At 37.6% G+C, this 19,512-nt stretch overlaps 4 protein-coding genes across 5 annotated transcripts; all 4 read left to right on the top strand.

Moving 5' to 3' along the window:
• The first annotated feature begins 3,534 nt into the window (after positions 1-3,534).
• Positions 3,535-10,233, top strand: LOC117620290 (DNA mismatch repair protein MSH3). Of its 2 annotated transcripts, XM_034350453.1 has the most exons (13): positions 3,535-4,570; positions 4,885-5,076; positions 5,371-5,535; positions 6,102-6,200; positions 6,292-6,540; positions 6,897-7,148; positions 7,260-7,391; positions 7,490-7,750; positions 7,879-7,950; positions 8,558-8,707; positions 9,017-9,490; positions 9,578-9,903; positions 10,014-10,233. In XM_034350453.1, the coding sequence occupies exons 1-13, from the start codon at positions 3,581-3,583 to the stop codon at positions 10,015-10,017; spliced, it is 3,366 nt and encodes a 1,121-aa protein (XP_034206344.1). In that variant the 5' UTR covers positions 3,535-3,580; the 3' UTR covers positions 10,018-10,233. The 2 variants fall into 2 exon arrangements, with proteins under 2 accessions (XP_034206344.1, XP_034206345.1); XM_034350454.1 differs by lacking the exon at positions 7,879-7,950.
• Positions 10,234-10,835: 602 nt separating this feature from the next.
• On the top strand, positions 10,836-14,502 carry LOC117618989 (F-box/LRR-repeat protein At3g48880-like). Its single transcript, XM_034348800.1, has 3 exons — positions 10,836-11,071; positions 12,351-12,758; positions 13,734-14,502. Exons 1-3 carry the CDS (start codon positions 11,034-11,036, stop codon positions 14,290-14,292), a joined length of 1,005 nt encoding a protein of 334 aa, XP_034204691.1. The 5' UTR covers positions 10,836-11,033; the 3' UTR covers positions 14,293-14,502.
• Positions 14,503-14,647: 145 nt separating this feature from the next.
• Positions 14,648-16,176, top strand: LOC117618990 (F-box/LRR-repeat protein At3g48880-like). Its single transcript, XM_034348801.1, has 2 exons — positions 14,648-15,246; positions 15,334-16,176. The coding sequence occupies exons 1-2, from the start codon at positions 14,867-14,869 to the stop codon at positions 15,929-15,931; spliced, it is 978 nt and encodes a 325-aa protein (XP_034204692.1). The 5' UTR covers positions 14,648-14,866; the 3' UTR covers positions 15,932-16,176.
• A 98-nt stretch (positions 16,177-16,274) lies between these two features.
• On the top strand, positions 16,275-18,407 carry LOC117618991 (membrane steroid-binding protein 2). The gene is made up of 2 exons (XM_034348802.1): positions 16,275-16,670; positions 17,853-18,407. Exons 1-2 carry the CDS (start codon positions 16,369-16,371, stop codon positions 18,166-18,168), a joined length of 618 nt encoding a protein of 205 aa, XP_034204693.1. The 5' UTR covers positions 16,275-16,368; the 3' UTR covers positions 18,169-18,407.
• Positions 18,408-19,512: the final 1,105 nt, after the last annotated feature.

Here is a 19,512-nt window from a genome sequence, read left to right as displayed (position 1 = left end):
TATCTCTTAATTGATTGTACAGTACCATGCGTGAAGTGCTTAATCAAGTAACTTTAATTAACTCGGGATTAATTACAATGCAATTGTATTTTTTTTATATAGTTTATACAAATAATAGGGGAATTTGAACACAAGACACATTGAATATAAAGATAACTGCTCTCAACCACTCGAGCTATAAAACGCTTGTAAATTACATACGTATATATATATATATGTAATTTAATGGAATGGGCTTTTGTGGTATTTCATCCGAATTTTGATAGATTGTATCAAGAGAGTAGGAGGGATTGTATTTATTGCATGAGGAGTGAGTAAAATGTATATAATTAATATTCGTGGCGAAGGGGAAGAAAGAGAGGAAGAGGGGAGTGTTGGTTGTTTTTGTGCCTCATTTTGTGTAGGGGGCTGGTGTGGACACACAGGCTCTTGTCCCTCTATGCATGACGTGGTCTAAGCAAAGCCTTTTATATAATAATATATCTCAAATAAGAAGCACATATGAACGAGAGATGAGATATAAATGACTTTTTCATATCAAAACTAGTTTTTGAAAATTGAAGCCCCTCTATCTCTAAATTAATAAATGCAAGTAAAGTAATTGATTTTGGATAGACGTAGCCGATCGAGTAGGGTTATTTTTAAGCGGCTGTCAGAATCGAACAGTGTGGTTGTATATTTTCTTTGTTTGTAAATATTTTCGTAGACCAACTTGCACTTTTACAAAAATATAGTGATCCTGAAAAGTGGTTCGCTAAATAGAACATGTGAGTTCGACACCTCTTTTTAAAAATTATCAGGATTTAGTATAGTCCATAACAGTTTATCGTACCAAACAACCCCTTAGTTTTAAGTATTGTCCATAAGTAGCAATAGTTATAATGATATCATTATTCCTTAAAACAGCAGACATGTAAGATCAGAGTATGTATGCAGAGACGACATTGCCAGTGATTCAGTAAATCCCCAATTAATTACAACTATAAAATAGACAGACTATCTAACTAGTCACGTCACTAGTAGTGACATACTTTCTCGCAAGGTATAGCCACACGACTAAATTTTTTTTATAAATATATTTTCAATACAGTATAACTGTGGGGCTATACTATTTAAATATTTGAATATATTTAAACAGTATAGCCCTAAGTCTCTTTCCCTCTCCCGCCTTATTTTCTTCTCTTTTCGCTCTTTCTCAAACGATATTCGCCTCACCACTAGACCTTGGTTGATTGGTTGATTGAAGAAAAGGGAAGGAAAGAAAGAATTCCGAGGAAATGGAGAGAGGAAGAAAGAGATGAAATTCTCTAGAGCAAGGATTATAAATGGATTCATATTTGGATTGAGGTATATCCGATCCGAATTCGACTCGTTTACAGGCCTAGTGGTGAGGTGAACATATTATTTAGAAGAGAGCGGAGAAAAAAGAGAATAAAGCGGGAGAGGGAAAGAGACTTAGAGCTATAATATTTACATATTCAGAAAAAAAAAAAAAAAAAGAAGACATAGGGCTATAATGTTTTAAAATATTTGAATATCCATTTATAAAGTCATAAAAAAAACACTATATAAAAACAGTATAGCCAGACTAGATTATTTACTATCCATTTATAAAGTCAGGAAAAAAACATATATAAAAAAGGTATAGCCGATATTCGTATATATTTAAGACGTATAGCCGTGCGGCTAGACTATTTAAGTATTCGAATATTTAAATAGTATAGCCGGGCGGATATAAGTTTTAAATTTATATAATTTTTAAAACAGTATAGCCGCACAGCTATTCTAATATAGCCCTAAGTCTCTTTCCCTCTCTAGCCTTATTCTCTTCTCTCTCTGCTCTCTCCCAAATGACATGTTCACCTCACTACTAAACTTGTAAACGGATCGAATTCGGATTGGATATACCTCAATCCAAATCCTAATTCATTTATAATCAGATCATCGTATTTGAATCTTATTAATCGGATCGGATTATTATCGGATTTATTTTGAGATGTACAACACACCTCCTTAGCTACTACCTGTCCAAGTGCAAGAGCCAATCACACATAAGAAAGATACGCAAAAAAAGAAATTTAGAGACAAATGGATGCAACTATGTGCTAGTTTGGTTGCCAAGAAGAAGATGTAGGAATATATTAGCAACAAGTTTAACAATTGCATAGAGGTCTCAAGAACATAACTTTTATATTTATTAATGTACTATGTGTCTTTTTGTTTCATAGACAAATAATGACAGATGCGTCCAAGATTGATTTTAGGGTAACTTAATAGTCATACAGTTGCACCTTGAGAGATAAAAAGTCTGAAATCTTGTTCGTGTAAAAATTTGGTTGTATGGAGTTGCTAGGACTTTGAAACACTAATAAAGTGATGACACCTATTAGACAGAAAGGAAAAGCGCCTTAATTAGCTCAAAATACATCACGAACTCAAGAAAAATAAAACAAATTGAACCAAACACACAAACAAAGCCCAAAATTACTACAAACCCTAACCCTGTCAAATAAGGTCATCTTTAACCATCAACTGTTGTCATTGTCGCTGCCAAGATTAGCACCACCGTGAAAACCACAAGAATAAAGGCTTGTGAAGACACTCGAAGAGACCGACCATCTAGAATGTGGGCGAAACCAATACATACTCATATGGTCAAACAAATGGATTTAAAAAGACCCTTAACTCCCAAAACCAAGCATCCATTTCACAAACATTATCTATAATGTGAAAGGGGACAAGCAAGAGGGAGGAGAAGTTGGTGGAGCACTCAGTAGCGAGGGGAGGGACAAAGGTATGGATATGATGGTAGGATTGCGATTGGGAAAAAATAGGGGTTGGACATCCACAAACAAACATGAACAAGAAAATAAACCTCTCACATAGGAGAGGGATAGATGATTAGCAGACATGGGAGGAAAAAGAGTAGAAGGAAATAAAGAAAGGAGAGGGGATGAAGAACTTTTTTTCAAAAAGGGGCACTGGGGTTGGAGAGAAAAGCGCATCGTGTGAAGCAAATGTAAGGTTTTGAACTATTACGTTAATTTTTGTTTATTTTAGTGATATGTCTTATCTTTTGCAAAGATTCACACATCTATGTGATTCATGCCGTGCAATTCAATCAAAAGTTTTCTTTTTGTATTGATTGACATGTTAATCCATATGTCACGTGAATTAAATATTACATTTACATTAGTTATTTCCCGTGATCATATTCTAGTCTATGCAATGAATGGACATTTTAATAAGGTATGCATAGTGCAATATTACACATTACACCAAGAAAATACAAACTAGAAAGAACATCATAAGAAAATGGATCCAAATGAATAATGAGCATGGAACGAAAAAATGAACGCTATAAAATAATGTATCATTTTGTTAAACCCTAAGAACATCGTCAATGGAAATTTCAAATGACAAATGTCAAATTGATGGCTCATGTGACGTCAACCAAAATATCAAATATTATATTATTATTACGCGCCAAATCATAAAACCCCAAACCCAAACCCCCCCCCCCCCCCCCCCCAATTTTTTAGTCCTCCTCACCGATTCAGTTCAGTTCGTCACCACCACCATGGGAAAGCAAAAGCAGCAAGTGATATCGCGCTTCTTTGCTCCCAAACCCAAAACCACAAACCCTTCATCGTCTTCTTCATCATCATTTCCTCCCTCCTCATCATCATCTGCAAACCCTCATCACCCGCCAACCCCACCTCCCAAAATCACAGCCACTGTCAATTTCTCACCCTCCAAGCGCACTCTCCTCTCCTCCCACCTCACCTCCTCATCTCCCAAACCATCCAAACTACCCAAACTCTCTCCCCACACCCACAACCCTATACCCACCGCACCCAATCCCTCCCTCCACCAAAAGTTCCTCCAGAAGCTTCTAGAACCATCATCCGACGTTCCAGAACCTTCTCCTTCTTCCAACCCACCTGCCAAGTTCACGCCTTTGGAGCAGCAAGTGGTGGACCTCAAGAAGAGGTACCCAGATGTCCTTTTGATGGTGGAAGTCGGTTACAAGTACCGGTTCTTCGGCCAAGACGCCGAAATTGCTGCGAGCGTTTTGGGGATTTATGCCCATATGGATCACAATTTCTTGACTGCTAGTGTGCCCACTTTCCGGTTGAATGTCCACGTTAGGAGGCTGGTGAGCGCTGGGTACAAGGTCGGAGTGGTGAAGCAGACCGAAACCGCGGCCATTAAGGCCCACGGGTCGAACCGGTCTGGCCCATTTGGCCGGGGATTGTCGGCATTGTACACCAAGGCGACGCTGGAGGCGGCTGAGGATGTCGGGGGTAAAGAAGAGGGGTGTGGTGGGGATAGTAATTATTTGGCTTGTGTTGTGGACAAGAGCGTTGCGTTAGAAAATGTGGATGGCGGAGTTGACAGTGGGATTGAAGTGAAAATTGGGATTGTTGCGGTGGAGGTATCGACTGGAGACGTTGTTTACGGAGAGTTCAATGATAATTGTATGAGGAGTGGGCTTGAAGCTGCGGTTTTGAGCTTGTCTCCCGCTGAATTGCTTATTGGGGACCCACTCTCCAAACAAACAGAGAAGGTATTTGGTATTTTATACTGTAAAGTTTCACTGGTTTAGTTAGAGAATTGAGTTAATTCCAGGGTTTAGTCTTAGAAATGTTAATCAGTGTTTGTATCTGTTTCATTGCTTAGTTTAAAATTGAGGGCTTTCCATTAACCTCAGCTACTTTGTTACTCAATAATGGTTGGAAGTTTGGAACTTGGAAGCATGCTCATCATATATATATTTTTAAAAATTTTTAAATGGCCATCAGAAGAAGGTTTTCAGCTTGCATAATGTCATTGTTGCGTTACCAAGTTTGATTCGTCTTTTGGTTTGATTATTGTCATTAGATTTTACTTGCTTTTTCTGGACCTGCTTCAAATGTCCGCGTGGAGCACGTCTCACGAGACCACTTCAACGAAGGTGGTGCTTTTGCTGAAGTAATGTCCCTATATGAAAACATGGATGGAGATGATTTAACAGATCATCCAAAGATAGATACCGATGTGAAAGAACAGAGTACTATTCGCTTGGGAATTGAGGTATGATATTTGTGATATTTTATCTGTCATTTCTTTGGTTCTGCATTTTACCCTTAGCTGGTAGGTTTGCCCCATGCTAGTGTCTTTCAATAGTTTACCGTACCTTTGGCATTCTTATCCTTGTGGATCAATAAAATACTTCTTTTCTAGGTGCTCTGTCAGTGGCAAAAAATTATTTTAGTCCTCTCCTTTTGTTAGATTATCATCATTTTCCGGTTTAACCTTATTTTCCTGTTTACGTCTTCTCATCTGCAATTTGCGCTACTTTATTTCATTTTTCCTTTTGTTTTATAGGGAATAATGAACATGCCAAATTTGGCAGTCCAAGCACTGGCCTTAACTGTTCGTCATCTGAAACAATTTGGTTTAGAAAGGATCCTGCACCTAGGAGCTTCTTTTAGGCCCCTCTCAAGCAGCATGGAGATGACTCTCTCGGCCAATGCACTTCAGCAATTGGAGGTATCTAACTCTATTCTTGTGTTATGCTGCAAAGAGGTTTGCTTTGGATTTCCAGTAAAGGAGTTTGAAATGCCAATGGGTGTAAATGAATGACTCTTTTTTCTTCCACCTAACTCTAGGGTTAAACTAGGATAGCCAACAAGAGTGCATTTTCTCAAAGAGTGATGTAATTTACTTCAAATGCTTATTCCTAGCTATAGATAGTTGGTTCAGGTTTACTAATCTGTTGCCATTACCAACATGGATCCGTTGGCACTGGTGATTCTGTGTCGTGTGTTTATTTTTCATTAGTATTCAATACCTATATCTATGATTAGGTGTTAATTTGGAATTTATTGATCAAGATTTGTGCAAAAGCATGAAGATAGCTTTTACCATGATGACCAAGTATTGCAGGGAAAGTATTAAATGCTGCATACTTGGTTGCAGACTGAGAAAATTCCCTGTGTAATCATGATAGAAATTCTGCTTGCCCAGTATATTGAAAGCAACAACAGTTCTCCTTTGTTAAACTTTTTGGTTTTTGCCTAGCTCTGACTCTAGGTAAACATTCCAAATGCCTTTAGGTATTGAAGAACAATGCTGATGGGTCTGAGTCTGGCTCTTTGCTGCAGTCTATGAATCAAACTCTTACCATATTTGGTTCAAGGCTTCTTAGACACTGGGTATGAGCTGCCTGCAAATCTTTTGTAATTTATCTTGGGATTTAAAATTTTCATTTTTTCCTGTAGTTGATAGTTCCTTTGAATGGTACAGGTAACTCACCCTTTATGTGATGGAAACATGATTTGTGCTCGTCTTGATGCTGTTTCTGAGATTGCAGAATCCATGGGGTCTTCTAAAGCTCAGAATATTGAACAGCTTGATGCGGAAGATTCTTTTGTAACAAATTGGAAACCAGAGTTAAATTATATACTTTCTTCAGTTCTGACGACTTTGGGACGGTCAACTGATATTCAACGTGGGATAACAAGAATCTTTCATCGGACTGCCACTCCATCTGAGGTGACGCATGGCTTCTCCTCTACCCCGCTAGTTTGAATGGCCGTATGTTTGTAGATTGTTAATTTGTTACCATCAGAGTCAAATTTTGTTGTATCTTTTTTCTTTTAAAGAAAAATTGAGATAAAATTTAATGACGTAGATTTGGGCAAGGATGGATAGATATATAAATAATTAGCGTAAAGAAAGAATACCTATAAATCAAGATGAAGTGACATTCCTTTCCCCCCCAAAAAAAATTCTAGTGATGTGTGCTCACAGGCTGGCTTTTGCATATTGGGCTTGGTACCCTCAACTAAGTAGTTTGCCTCACCTAGCTGGTTCAGTAACTTCAGTTTCTGAATAAGGGGTATGCTCAGTTCATTGCAGTGATTCAAGCTATTTTATATGCTGGAAAACAACTTCAACAACTTCAAATTGAAGAAGAGGGAAGCAAAGAAAATTTGAGAGGAAAGACAGTACGCTCTGACCTGCTGAGGAAGTTGATATGTACTGCTTCGTCATCCACTGTAATTGGAAATGCTGCAAGACTGTTGTCTACCCTTAACAAAGAAGCAGCTGACAAACAGGATCTACCAAACTTAATAATCTCTGATGGGCAATTTCCTGAGGTTTGTACTATGAGCTTAATACTCTGAATTTCATGTAATTTTTTTTGGCTACTCTTTGCTACCTTTTTGTTGCCCTCCTTCTATCTTGTTTGTCAAAATTTATTTGGTTAGGTTGCTGAAGCACGGATGGAGGTTCAAATGGCAAAGAAAAAATTGGATTCTCTCATCAGTTTGTATCGCAAACAGCTTGGAATGCGCAAGTTGGAATTCATTAGTGTGTCTGGAACGACACACTTGATAGAGGTAGTTAGTTAACTTCATTCTGGGAATATTCTTCTCAAAATGGACACACCTGGTGCAAGTAACATATCATATCTAATTTAATGTTGCATTACCTGCAGTTGCCCTTAGATGTAAAGGTGCCTTCAAATTGGGTTAAGATCAATAGTACCAAAAAGACTGTCCGGTATCACCCACCTGATGTTTTGACTGCTTTAGACCATCTAGCCCTTGCAAATGAGAAACTCACTATCACCTGTCGTGCTGCTTGGGATAACTTTCTAAGTGGTTTTGGTAAATATTATGCTGAGTTCCAAGCTGCTGTTCAAGCAGTAGCGAGTTTAGATTGTCTTCATTCACTTGCTGTTCTTTCAAGAAATAAGGTATCTGCTGAAGGTTTAATTAGAATATCTTGCTTCAATACACAACTTATTTTGTCTTCAAATTATTACAAGTATAATCCTATGAACTTATGTCTACAAGTATAATCCTATGAACTTATGTGTCGCAGAACTATGTTCGTCCAGTGATCGTATATGATGATGAACCTGTCCAGATACATATATCGTCTGGCCGTCATCCGGTACATATATAATGCTTATTGGGTTTAAGAACACTAAGGACTTATTATGAATGCTTGAAGTGGTATTACTGGTTGCTTCAAAATTGCATGTCGAGTTGAGATCTCTTTTCTATCATCTGATATCAAATGTAAACGATCTTAATATTTGATTGAAATTAACAAACATGCAAAAAATAGAGCATAGGTTAGAATTTGTTATTGATTTATTCTTCTCCCAATTGGAGGTATTTATAACTGTACAGGGTATGTGAGAAAAGGAAAGTATGCGAATACAGGAATAATTACAATTAAATAGAAACTTTCCTAATTCTTGAAGTTAACTATGCAGCTCATATACCGCTCATGCCAAAACACATTAGATCTCAACTCTCTATTGGCACTTCCACTTTCTTCTGCTGATTTTAGCTGAGACATTGTGTTTGCCTAAGTTCTGAAGAAATCAAATTACATCCTTATTAAAATTGAACAGTCCTGCATTTTCAATAAAATGTTGCATGCATGCAATATTTTAGCTCATTTCAGATTGTCCATTGCTGCTCTATTAATAAAGGGATATATTTTTTGTGTCATTGGGGCCTTCTCTTTAATGGTTGCAATTTCTTACCAGGTTTTAGAGACTACATTACAAGACAATTTTGTTCCAAATGACACAGATTTGCAGGCAGACAGAGAGTATTGTCAGATTATTACTGGACCTAACATGGGTGGAAAGAGTTGCTACATTCGCCAAGTTGCTCTCATTGCTATCATGGCTCAGGTAAAATCAGAGCTCTCAATGATTTATCGTTTTCACATGGCACTAGTGTTTTTTTTAAGTGACATATTGGAGGTATATATGCTAAAAAAGTAATTCAAATAATGGTAAACATAGCTGGTCCTCATCTTCTTTGTATAAATATGCATATATGTGCATTATGTTCTTCAAGGGATAGTACTGTTTTAATTTTCCTAATCTATAGTTAATGGCTATATAATTCTCATAATGTTCCAAACTTTTCCTTTTGCTGCTTGATAAATGAATTTTTTACAGCAGTTGCTTTATAAAAGTGTATTCTGATTCTTTTAGGTTGGTTCCTTTGTACCAGCATCATCGGCAAAGCTGCATGTGCTGGATGGCATTTTCACTCGAATGGGTGCTTCTGACAGTATCCACCAAGGGAGAAGCACCTTTCTTGAAGAACTGAGCGAGGCTTCACATATACTCCACAATTGCACAGCACGGTCATTGGTTATCATCGATGAGCTTGGGAGAGGCACGAGTACACATGATGGCGTGGCTATTGCTTACGCTACATTACATAATCTGCTACAGCAGAAAAAATGCATGGTCCTCTTTGTCACGCACTATCCAAAAATTGCTTATATTAGAACTGAATTCCCAGGCTCAGTGGAGGCATACCATGTTTCTTATCTGACTTCAAATAGAGATATGGATACGGTAGGCATGCAATCTGAAAATGAAGATGTCACTTACTTATATAAGCTTGTGCCTGGTGTTTCAGAGAGGAGCTTTGGATTTAAGGTTGCGGAGCTTGCACAGGTATTCCTCTCTCCCCCTTCTTTCCTCTCTCTCCCTTTCCCTTCATGGCTCAGGTAATTTAAGCCGGGCGCTCTATGTTTTTTGCAGCTACCTTCCTCGTGCATAAGACAAGCGACTATCATGGCTGCTAGGTTGGAGGCAGTAGTAAACAGCCGAGCAAGAAACAGACATGGAAAAAATTGGTTGCTAAAATCACTGGTAACAGATCAAAAGAAAGAAGCACAAGATGAAATGCTGGAATCTCCCGAGTGCCTTCGTGTAGGATGGAGTCCGGTTTTAGAGGAGACAAATGGTGGTGCATATCAGAAATTCTTTATTAATTTGAAAGCTGCAATAATTGATGTTGACGATCCTGTAAAAAGCTGTCAGTATTTGAATCACGCAAGAAGCATTGCAAGAGAGTTAATAAGCAGGTAAAGATGAAATTTAGTAGTTTTCATTGGTTTTGGTACACTGGTATATGGTAGTTTATATTTATAACATTGAATCATAAACGTAAACTGCATTATTGTCCATTTCTCAGATAAGCAGTCATTCCTGAAAAGTGATTTGGCATGCATGCCGCAGTGGATACAGCAGCAGCGACGGAGGCCGATTCGAAACGTCGAATTTCATCAATTTTGTAGATAGTATTTTGCCTGAAGAATTTTGTATTTCTTGAGGTCTCGATCTTCATCTTTTTGTAATTATCCATACACATATCTGCATGCTTTTTGAAGAAATAAAAAAGAACATAACTAAAATAGGGGACCACGAATTATTATGATATGGCAATAGAGAGAAAAAAATGGTGATAACATTTTTCTTGCAGCGTTTTAAAGTATTTTTTTTAAAGGAGAGAAATTTTTTAAAAGAAGCCAAAATGGACAAAATTGTCCTTATTTATTTTTGGATTTCTTAAGAAATTTTTTACATTTGCATGTTTTTTGTTTGAAAGTTGAGAGATTTTTCTGTTTTTTGAAAAAAGTTTTGGTTTTTTTTTAAAGTGAAAGTTTTTTTGTGACTAAAATCTAGATTTATTTTATAAAAAAAAAAATTCAATTGCATTAAACTTGGATGTACGGATCAGATTAGCAACGCTTGAATGCAAATTGCAATCCAAATCAGACCCAGAAAAATAAAAATAAAAATAAAAATCTGATCCAAATGTTACTGTCTGAAATAAATGATAAGAACCAAAAAAAGAAAAAAAGTCTAAATAACGTTGTGAAAAGGAGGCCAAGTACAAGACAGTCTAAACCCGCAGGTTATGGTTGCTGACAGACAGACAAGTTTTTCACGTGATTTGAGCAAGTGGTCCAAGAAGACAGGTGTTCTAGTAGCTACGCACAAGGGCAGAAAACTGACTGGCTGAGTCAGACTTTGGAGGGTGGGAGGAGGTTAGCTAGCAAGCTGTAACAAAAAAGGAAAGAGGCCCTTTTTAGTAATTTCGACACCTAAGAATCCGCTTCCTTCCTTCTCTTCTCTTTCTCAGTTACTTGTTTAGGGGAGAAGCCAAAATATTTCTTTACATTACTGCAGGTGACGACCAAACAAACTGCAGATGACTGATAAACCCTCCTCAAGAACCAGAGCACAAAAGTAATTGCTCTCTCTCTCTCTCTCTCTCTCTCTCTCTCTCTTCTATGCATGTGTTTGCTGCTTGTTTGTTGCATGTTTCTGTGTGTTTCTCAGTGAACTGCGGAAGTGAAATGAATATGAGATAGATAGATTGAGATAGATAGATTGATAGATCTGACTGATACGATTACACACCAAAATCGTGGTCAAAATTTGAGCTTTTAGCGGTCGTGCACTTGAATTATTCCAACTTAGAATTGGATTTTGAGATTTCAAGATCTACCAGTGCTACCAAGGTTGATCTCTTCACTTTAGTCATGAAAATTTGGTTTTAGGCATTGAATTTTTGTGTGAGGTGGAAATTGGATAATGAGCGAAGTAAATTAGCATTTCTGTGGTTTTCGATACATATAATTTGCTTGTCTCTTACATGGGACTGATATTAGGCTTTATCCTTATTGTCAATTTTTTATTTTCCCAAACAAAGAGGATTGTTAAATCAATCCAAACCTAGTTGCTCTGATTATTTCACAGTTAGCCAAAAAAAAGTGCTCTTAAGATCACTATGCAAGTTGCTGTGAATAATGTGTGCTCTTTATCTATTCTTTCATTTCGACCTTTATCTCTATGTCTAAATTTACCTCTGTGAGACTCCTTACAATTCCTCAAGGTGATTATTTAACTCAACCCTTATTTTGTTTAGAACTCGTTGGCCTTGAATTTTAAACTCTTAAAGCCAGCCCACCCATTTGATTGTAGACAACCCAATATTGAGGGCCGTTGTGAAGGAATTATAAATGTTGTATAGTAGCTTGTTTTAGCGAGTTGAATATTATGGTATGTTTACTAATCCGTAATCGGAATCAAAATAAGTAGTTGAATTCCTATTCTGGATACTCCTATGTTTGTTTCACATGGAGGAATCAAAATGCAAGTAGGATCCACACAAAATCAGGAATTCAACTCCTGATTTTGGAGGAATTGGACTCTTGGGTGGGAGGTGGTATTCTAATTCCTCACACAATTTTAAAAATTCCAAATTTGCCATCTACTTTTACCCAACAACGAGGACATTTTAGTAATCAATTTGGTTTCTATTCCAATTCATGTGAATTTAGTAAACAACTTATAAGGAATTAGTACCACTCCTACTCCAATTTCATATGGTTTAGTAAACAACTTCAATAGGAATCCGGAATCTAACTCTCCTCAATCCATTTCCTCCTCATTTCAATTCGTCTTCAATTCAATTCCTCCTGCATGCCATTAGAGTATTGATTCCTTTTATTTGTTTATGTAGACATTGTGACGGGGTAAGGTTGTTTGGAGAAGTTTGGAAAGCTGGTGAAATGGAGGACAGTGAGTCCCTTGTGAGAAGATGGGAGGACCTGGATACTGACATATTGGTGAAGATCTTTCAGTCTTTTGACATCTATCAGTTAACTTCGGGCATTGCGCACGTCTGTAGTGCATGGCGCTTGGCTTGCTGTGATCCTCTGCTTTGGAAAACGCTTGATTTGTCAATGATGAAATCTAACTACATCAAAATCCCATTAGAACCTTATGTTTATGTGGATGGACGGTCTGATAAGGACTTGACTCGTGTTTTGAAGACTTCCTTGAATCTCAGCTGGGGAAACTTGATGACTTTGATTTTCCATTTTAACTTGTATGTGAGTGATGATCTGTTAACTTATACTGCTGAAAGGTAACTCTTAAACTCTCATTTACACGTGTCTACCCTATCTCCATGTTTGTTTGTTTGTTTGTTTTTTTTTTTCCAATTATGATTTTACTTCAATCCCACCTTCCTCTGGCATCTGCCTATCCCCTTTTACATTCCATTACTATAAAAGTTATATTGGCCCACATATAAAAATGGTAAATCATTCAACTGGTACATTTAGCTTATCATTTTAAATGTTGTATAAGACTTAAGTAATTATGTATTTATTATACTATGTAATTTAGACATGTTTATTTAATCCCTCGCTCCACATAAACAAATTTTTTGAAATAAAACTGCATCCTTTAAGGAACAAGTTTATTTTTCTCTTAAAAACGTAGCGCTCTTATAATGTCTTGTCTATTAAAGAAAAAAGGTATGCTAGCAAACTCTCTCTCTCTCTCCCTCTCTTATATTATTGGTTTCTTCTCCTCAATTCCAACTTACTTCCAATTCAGTTCACTCATATGCATTGGTTACAAATTTTTTATAATTAACACCAATAATTAATTTTTGAATGTTTGAATGTTGGAGTCTGTTTTTGTGTGTAGATTATATACTTTATAGTCCAGGCTAGGTAATAATTTTATACTATTCCGTAATTTATGTGTGACTGATGCATGTGCTAATGTTAATGTGCTAGCATAATGATAAATGTTGAAGGTGTGGATGCAATTTCTGCTGGTTGTTTTGACTGCATTCTTGGTTTTTGTTTTTGTTTTTAAAAATTTTAAATTTGAAAAAAGAAAAAGAAAAAAGAACTAGGCTTCAAAAATCTGACATCCGCTGAATTAGAAACTCGGTTACATGGTAGATGTGTTCACTTGTCAATTGTTATGGAATTATAATATTTCTTTACACATTAAAGTTTAGTCCTGTTCTGTGCAGAATGTCCTGCACGTGTTAATCTGAGATTTAGATTGTATGATATGAGGTTGTTTCTCTTTGTCACAACAGGTGTCCACGGCTGAAGAGACTAGTGATGCCAGCTTGGAACAGAATTAAAAAAACTGGAATCTGCAAGGCCATTCGATGCTGGAAAGATCTTGAATCTCTGACAATGCCTAGCATAGCGAATCCCCCATATCTTATGGAGGAGATTGCCAAGAACTGCAAAAATTTCAATGAACTAAAGATTATGGGGCCTTGCGACATCTTCTTTGCTTCGACTCTAGTTGCGTATCTTCCAAAACTGAAGGTTTTAAGCCTCCGGTGCTCAATGCTCTTAAAGGACGCGTTAATCATTATCTTGGATGGCCTACAACACCTAGAAGTTCTCAATATCTCACATTGCCTTGTAATTGATACCACTCCGCCTCGTGCACCCAGGAGACTTCTTAAAGAACTCGATCCAGTTATTCTCGAGAAGGCATCTCGTTTACGGATGTTCTTAACTTGCATGCAAGACTCGTGCATCATGTGCCAAAGGACCAAAAATGACGAGGGACTCATGAGGTGGTATAAGTATGAAGAAGGGCTATGGCTAGAAGATGAGGTGAGGTCCCTTGCTTATTGATGATGAGAGCAAGGGAATGAGACACTAATTGTATTTGTGGGTTAGAAGCTAATATAGCTCGCTTATGTAGTCTCTGCCTTTGGTGAATGTTTTGTCTTATCACACCCGATAAAGCTCCATCTCCTCTTCTTCGTTAACACATAAATAAAACTGCCTGATGAAGAGAGGTGTTTCTAAATAATAGATGTTTCAGTACTGTACATTATGTAATTACTTGTCTTTCTTATGTATCTGCTTTTTTTTAAAAGTTCTATGCCTGTGCTGCTTAAGCATCGTGCTCTAAACCAACTAGGTTTTTTGGGCTTGGGCTTAGAGTTTGGGTTTTGTTATTATTGTTTTATTGGTCAGAACTCAGAGGGCTTGTTATTACTTATAGTTATGGGAAGCTAATCCCTATCCAAATAGGACTTGGTTTCTGTTCAATATTCTATATATACATCTGACGCCCACCCAGTTGACCGTAGAAAACTCAATATTAAGAACTTTTCCGCTCCCTTGTGGTTGCTATATACACTAACCATTTAACCAATTTCTTTATTTAAGAATTTATACGATTTGCTTGGCTTCTGAAACAATGGAATGGGAAGATGGTAAGACTTTGGGGAGATGGGAAGACCTCAGCACTGACATATTGTGGAAGATTTTTGAGTCCTTCAACGACGTCTCTGATTTATCTTCCGCCGTTGAGAAGGTCCATTGCAGTGCCGTTTGCAGTGCATGGCGTTCGGCTCTCTGCGATCCCCAGCTTTGGCATACACTTGATTTGTCAATGATTAAACATAATTTCATCAAAACCAAAGATGAGCCGTATGTTTATGTTTGCAGCCAGTCCGATTTGACATTGAGTCGTGTTTTGAAGGTTTCTCTGAGTCTCAGCCGCCAAAACATAACCACCTTGATTTTCAATCTCCAGTTATATGTCCCCGACGACCTCTTCACTTACACCGCTGAAAGGTATACGTAGGTAAATGCTCTTTAAAAACGATGGTGATTTACATAATTAAATAACTAATTGTTTCTCTTCTTAATTATCGATCACAGGTGCCCGAAGCTGAGACGATTAGTTATGCCATCTTGGAACAAAATAAAGATTGATGGCATCAGCAAGGGCATTGGGTGTTGGAAACATCTTGAATCGCTGACAATAGGGAACATAGAAAAGTATCAATACCTCACTCTCTTGCAGGTGATTTACTACAACTGCAACAACTTCAGGGAACTCAAATTGATGGGTACTTGTGATACATATTCCTTTGCCTCGGCAATGGTTAGATATCTTCCAAAACTGGAGGTTTTAAGCCTCCGGTGCTCGATGTTGTCGAAGGACGCTTTGATGGTGATATTGGAGAGCCTACCCAACTTGGAAGTTCTCAACATATCGCATTGCGTTGTATTGGATGAAACCCATCAGCCTCATCAACCTTTTAGAATTGTTGAGGAGCTTGATGCATCCATTGTTCACAAGGCTTCAAGGTTAAAGAGATTTATAACGTGCATGCGTATGCCTACGGCCATGCGTGTGCAGGAAGACTCGTGCAGCATGTGCCAAAGGACCAGAAACGACGAGGGGATCATCAGGTGGCATAGATATGAACAAGGGATGTGGAAAGCAGATGAAGTGGCCTCCCTTGCTCTTTGATTGAAAAAAAAAAAGAAAAAAAGAAAATTAATTGTAAAGAATGTTTTACCAGCCTCTAACCCTTAATTAATAAAACTTTCCGGTCTGTGTGTGTTTATTATAATGTATTTCACTGAAGCTGCTCATTGAAAAAAAATATTGTTGTTGATTAGTCTAGTCTGAGGAAATTAAAATGAAATTAATTTCATAAAAGGAAGTAAACTAAAAATAAATAAAGAAAAAACAGAGAAAGAAATAGAGGGATTTTTTTTCCTAATTAAAAAAAAAAAAAGAGTTGGTGGGTGATGGTGGGACCAGTGCGAATTAGGACGAAACCAAACGAAACCAAACGAAACGTTACTTACCCCGCTATGACTCGGACTGGGAGTTGATAAAATTTCACCGCTTCTTCAGTCTCCTCTCTCTAATCTCTCCTTCTCAGTCCAGTGAAACCAAAAATGGCTCTGCAACTGTGGGAAACACTGAAAGAGGCAATCGTAGCATACACAGGGCTCTCTCCTGCGACCTTCTTCACACTGTTAGCTCTGCTGGTTGCCATATACCATGTCATCTCGGGCCTCTTTGGGTCGTCTGATAACCATCAGACGCCCAGGAACATGGAGGAGATGCAGCCTCTGGCTCCTCCTGTCCAGTTGGGCGAGATCACTGAAGACGAGTTGAAGCAATACGACGGCACCGATTCCAAGAAGCCTTTGCTCATGGCTATCAAGGGTCAGATCTATGACGTGTCTCAAAGCAGGTACCATATTTGGGGGTTTTCTCTGTTTTTTTATTTTTCTAATTCGTATTTTGGGTTTTAGTTTTTGGCTTCTGGGTTTTCAATATTTGAGGTGTTATTGTATTTTTTATTATTTTTTATTTGTGTGGTCAACGGGTGTTTTAGCTTCCCTTAGCTCCTGGTTTGCATGTTTCTTCTTATCGGCTACTGGTTATCTGGTGATTTTTGGATCTTCATCAAACCAATCGTTTATGGATTAGCTCGGGTAAAGGGTTCTTCAGTTTTTGGGGATGTGAAATTGTTGGATGCCTTTGTGATTTCTGGTATGTTCTGCGTGTTTAGTGGCCTTGATCTTCGATGTTTTGTGGATTTGTAATTTGTGGACAAATGGCTCACATAAAACCTTGGAATTCTAGACTTGTGTGTTCTAGTTATTCTGAGATCATGAAATTCCTGTAGAATTAGAGCAGCAAATTACATAATTAGGGGATTGCAGTTCTCTGTGGTCTAGTAGTTACTATGGATGAGATGCATTTCATTGGAGTTTGAATTTAAGCAAATCGATCATATTCACATGCTACCAATGTTGATGTTCAATCTTATCAAATGATTAAAGATGCGATTTTCTCAATTAATTTATTGTTTGTTTTTTAGGAGCGTTGGCTTGAGAGGGGTGAAGGGTAATGATGTCTGTCTGTGCAAAATAGAAGTGTTTGGAATTGTTTCTTACACAGCGTCTTTACTTTGTCCCAACTCATTTTCTACTTGTTTTTGTTTAGCTATGTGTTTGTCTATCCACGGTTTTTCAATTCAAGTTGATTTTTGAAGAGTTGTATTCGTAGTTTTTAAATCTATGAACAAGTATGACTTCTTTCAACCTCACCAAGTGGGGAATGGGAACATACCAAGCCAGTTTACTGCTTCTTTTCTTACTCACTTTTGTTTGTTATATGTGTATTTGAGGATTTTGATTATCGGTTTTGGGTAAAAATCATGTTTTGGCCTAACACAACTTTTTGATGGACATCAGATTGGTTGAATATTAGTAAAAAATACACTTTGCCATTCTTGCTTAACCATCCATGTCATTATGGGTTATGTGCAACTAATAGTTTGATAGCTACTAGTACTTTGCCTATGCTGTCTTAAATAGTTTTCTTGCTTATGGATCTTAGTTTGTTTACTTCTGAACCATGGCTGCAGGATGTTTTATGGACCTGGTGGGCCTTACGCACTGTTCGCAGGAAAAGATGCTAGCAGAGCTCTTGCAAAAATGTCTTTTGAAGACAAAGATCTGACTGGTGATATCTCTGGTCTTGGTCCATTTGAACTTGATGCCTTACAGGATTGGGAATACAAGTTCATGAGCAAGTATGTCACGGTTGGAACTATTAAGAAGGCAGAAACTGATGGAGAAGCCACTGGTGAAACCACTAAAGCTGCTGAAGATATTCCATCTGAAAGCTCAGCTGTTAAATCTGAGGAAACCTCAACTAGTGCTGAAGCTAAGCAAGAGTGAAACGTTGGGTAAACCGTTTCTCTGGAGGGTAGTTGCAAGGTTGGGGTTTGGCTGCGCATAGTTGATGAATCTTCTGCACTCATAAGTTTACTGCATTCATAGCCTAGGATACTCCCGTTATATAATCAGATTTTCGTGGATGTTTAATTTGTGATGTAATAAATGAGCAATGTCAGACTTCTTTGAGTACTTTATGCGGTTAAGGAATTATATATAGATGATGATTCGTACATGCGAAACAGCTTTTTGAATCCATCAAATTTTCTTTTCCCGTCCCATAGACTGCAAATTTTGTAATTCTGTTCTTATAATGTTGCCAGAGATGGTACGCCTGTTTTTCAGGTTCAATCATTTAATTCGTAGAATGATGGAACTGAAGGCTGCAAGGGAAGTGATCCAGCAGAAAAAAATGATTATGGCCAAATTGTTGGTAATATAAGATCGCATGCTGGGTTGTTTGATGTGGGAAACGACATAGGTGAGGGAGAAATGAAGAAAAATCCTATCAAAATTGAAGTCGTTTTTTATTAATTTTAATGATCAGTGATTCGATCAAGATTGTTAATTGTCACTCTAGCGCCTTGTCCAGGAACATTACAAGCTTCACAAAGCATGCCATATAAAAACAGAAGCATGCTATCTTTTTCTCAAAGTCCTTTCTTTCCCATCGCTTTGGAACACAGAATCAAATCACGTCCATATAGAGATTTGGATGTTTAAAAGATAGGAGAAACATGTTCCAAGTTTTCTACCCTTCATGTCACTTGAAAATCAATGTCCCCTTTGGAGAAAGCATAAGCTACTTCTACATCAGATTGTGATACATATATTGAAAAGCAAGGGCACCTACTAGACACTTGGAAAATTTGAGAAGACAAATTCAATATCCCTAAAAATACAGAAAGGGGGTCCTTAGTAACTATTTGATCAGTTTTAATTAAGAAAGGTTTATTTTAACCCCTCACCATAGCCCCCTACAAATGTTGGCAATGCAAGATTGGCGTCCTTTATAATTGGATCACAAAGGACAGGTTCCATAGCTGCACCATTCGCTGTCTCCTGCTGGCAGTTGAAGTTGGGGCATTGAGATATCTTTTCAGTGCACTGTTTTACAACAATGTGTACGATTGATTAAATGCCTTGGTCCCTTGGCACTACAATGTTTTTGACTTGCCTTTCTAACACGCTTCAACTTTTCTCATAAAGTACTTGATAAATATGCAAGCCTGGCAGACTAGAAGCCTAGAATTTCAACTTTTTATGAGCCATGTAGCGTCAGAAAGCTATGCATCATAGTTGGGAGATAATTAGGAGCTGCCAATGCCATAGACCAAATGGCCTTGA

This window comes from Prunus dulcis, chromosome 2, assembly GCF_902201215.1.
Source record: "Prunus dulcis chromosome 2, ALMONDv2, whole genome shotgun sequence".
In the NCBI taxonomy this organism is placed as follows: domain Eukaryota; kingdom Viridiplantae; phylum Streptophyta; class Magnoliopsida; order Rosales; family Rosaceae; genus Prunus; species Prunus dulcis.
Note: the sequence above shows the minus strand (reverse complement) of the source record. Positions and strands in the feature narration are given on the sequence as shown.

What these genes read in the sequence shown, in the direction of transcription:
- LOC117620290 (XM_034350453.1), top strand. Translation starts at nt 3,581, where the DNA reads ATGGGAAAGCAAAAGCAGCAAGTGATATCGCGCTTCTTTGCTCCCAAA. An exon ending in CTGATGGGCAATTTCCTGAG is followed by an intron (nt 7,149 to 7,259) that starts GTTTGTACTATG and finishes TTATTTGGTTAG; the next exon opens with GTTGCTGAAGCACGGATGGA. An exon ending in AGGTTGCGGAGCTTGCACAG is followed by an intron (nt 9,491 to 9,577) that starts GTATTCCTCTCT and finishes TGTTTTTTGCAG; the next exon opens with CTACCTTCCTCGTGCATAAG.
- LOC117618989 (XM_034348800.1), top strand. Translation starts at nt 11,034, where the DNA reads ATGACTGATAAACCCTCCTCAAGAACCAGAGCACAAAA. An exon ending in TCAAGAACCAGAGCACAAAA is followed by an intron (nt 11,072 to 12,350) that starts GTAATTGCTCTC and finishes TTGTTTATGTAG; the next exon opens with ACATTGTGACGGGGTAAGGT. An exon ending in TTAACTTATACTGCTGAAAG is followed by an intron (nt 12,759 to 13,733) that starts GTAACTCTTAAA and finishes TTGTCACAACAG; the next exon opens with GTGTCCACGGCTGAAGAGAC.
- LOC117618990 (XM_034348801.1), top strand. Translation starts at nt 14,867, where the DNA reads ATGGAATGGGAAGATGGTAAGACTTTGGGGAGATGGGAAGACCTCAGC. An exon ending in TTCACTTACACCGCTGAAAG is followed by an intron (nt 15,247 to 15,333) that starts GTATACGTAGGT and finishes TATCGATCACAG; the next exon opens with GTGCCCGAAGCTGAGACGAT.
- LOC117618991 (XM_034348802.1), top strand. Translation starts at nt 16,369, where the DNA reads ATGGCTCTGCAACTGTGGGAAACACTGAAAGAGGCAATCGTAGCATAC. An exon ending in TATGACGTGTCTCAAAGCAG is followed by an intron (nt 16,671 to 17,852) that starts GTACCATATTTG and finishes CCATGGCTGCAG; the next exon opens with GATGTTTTATGGACCTGGTG.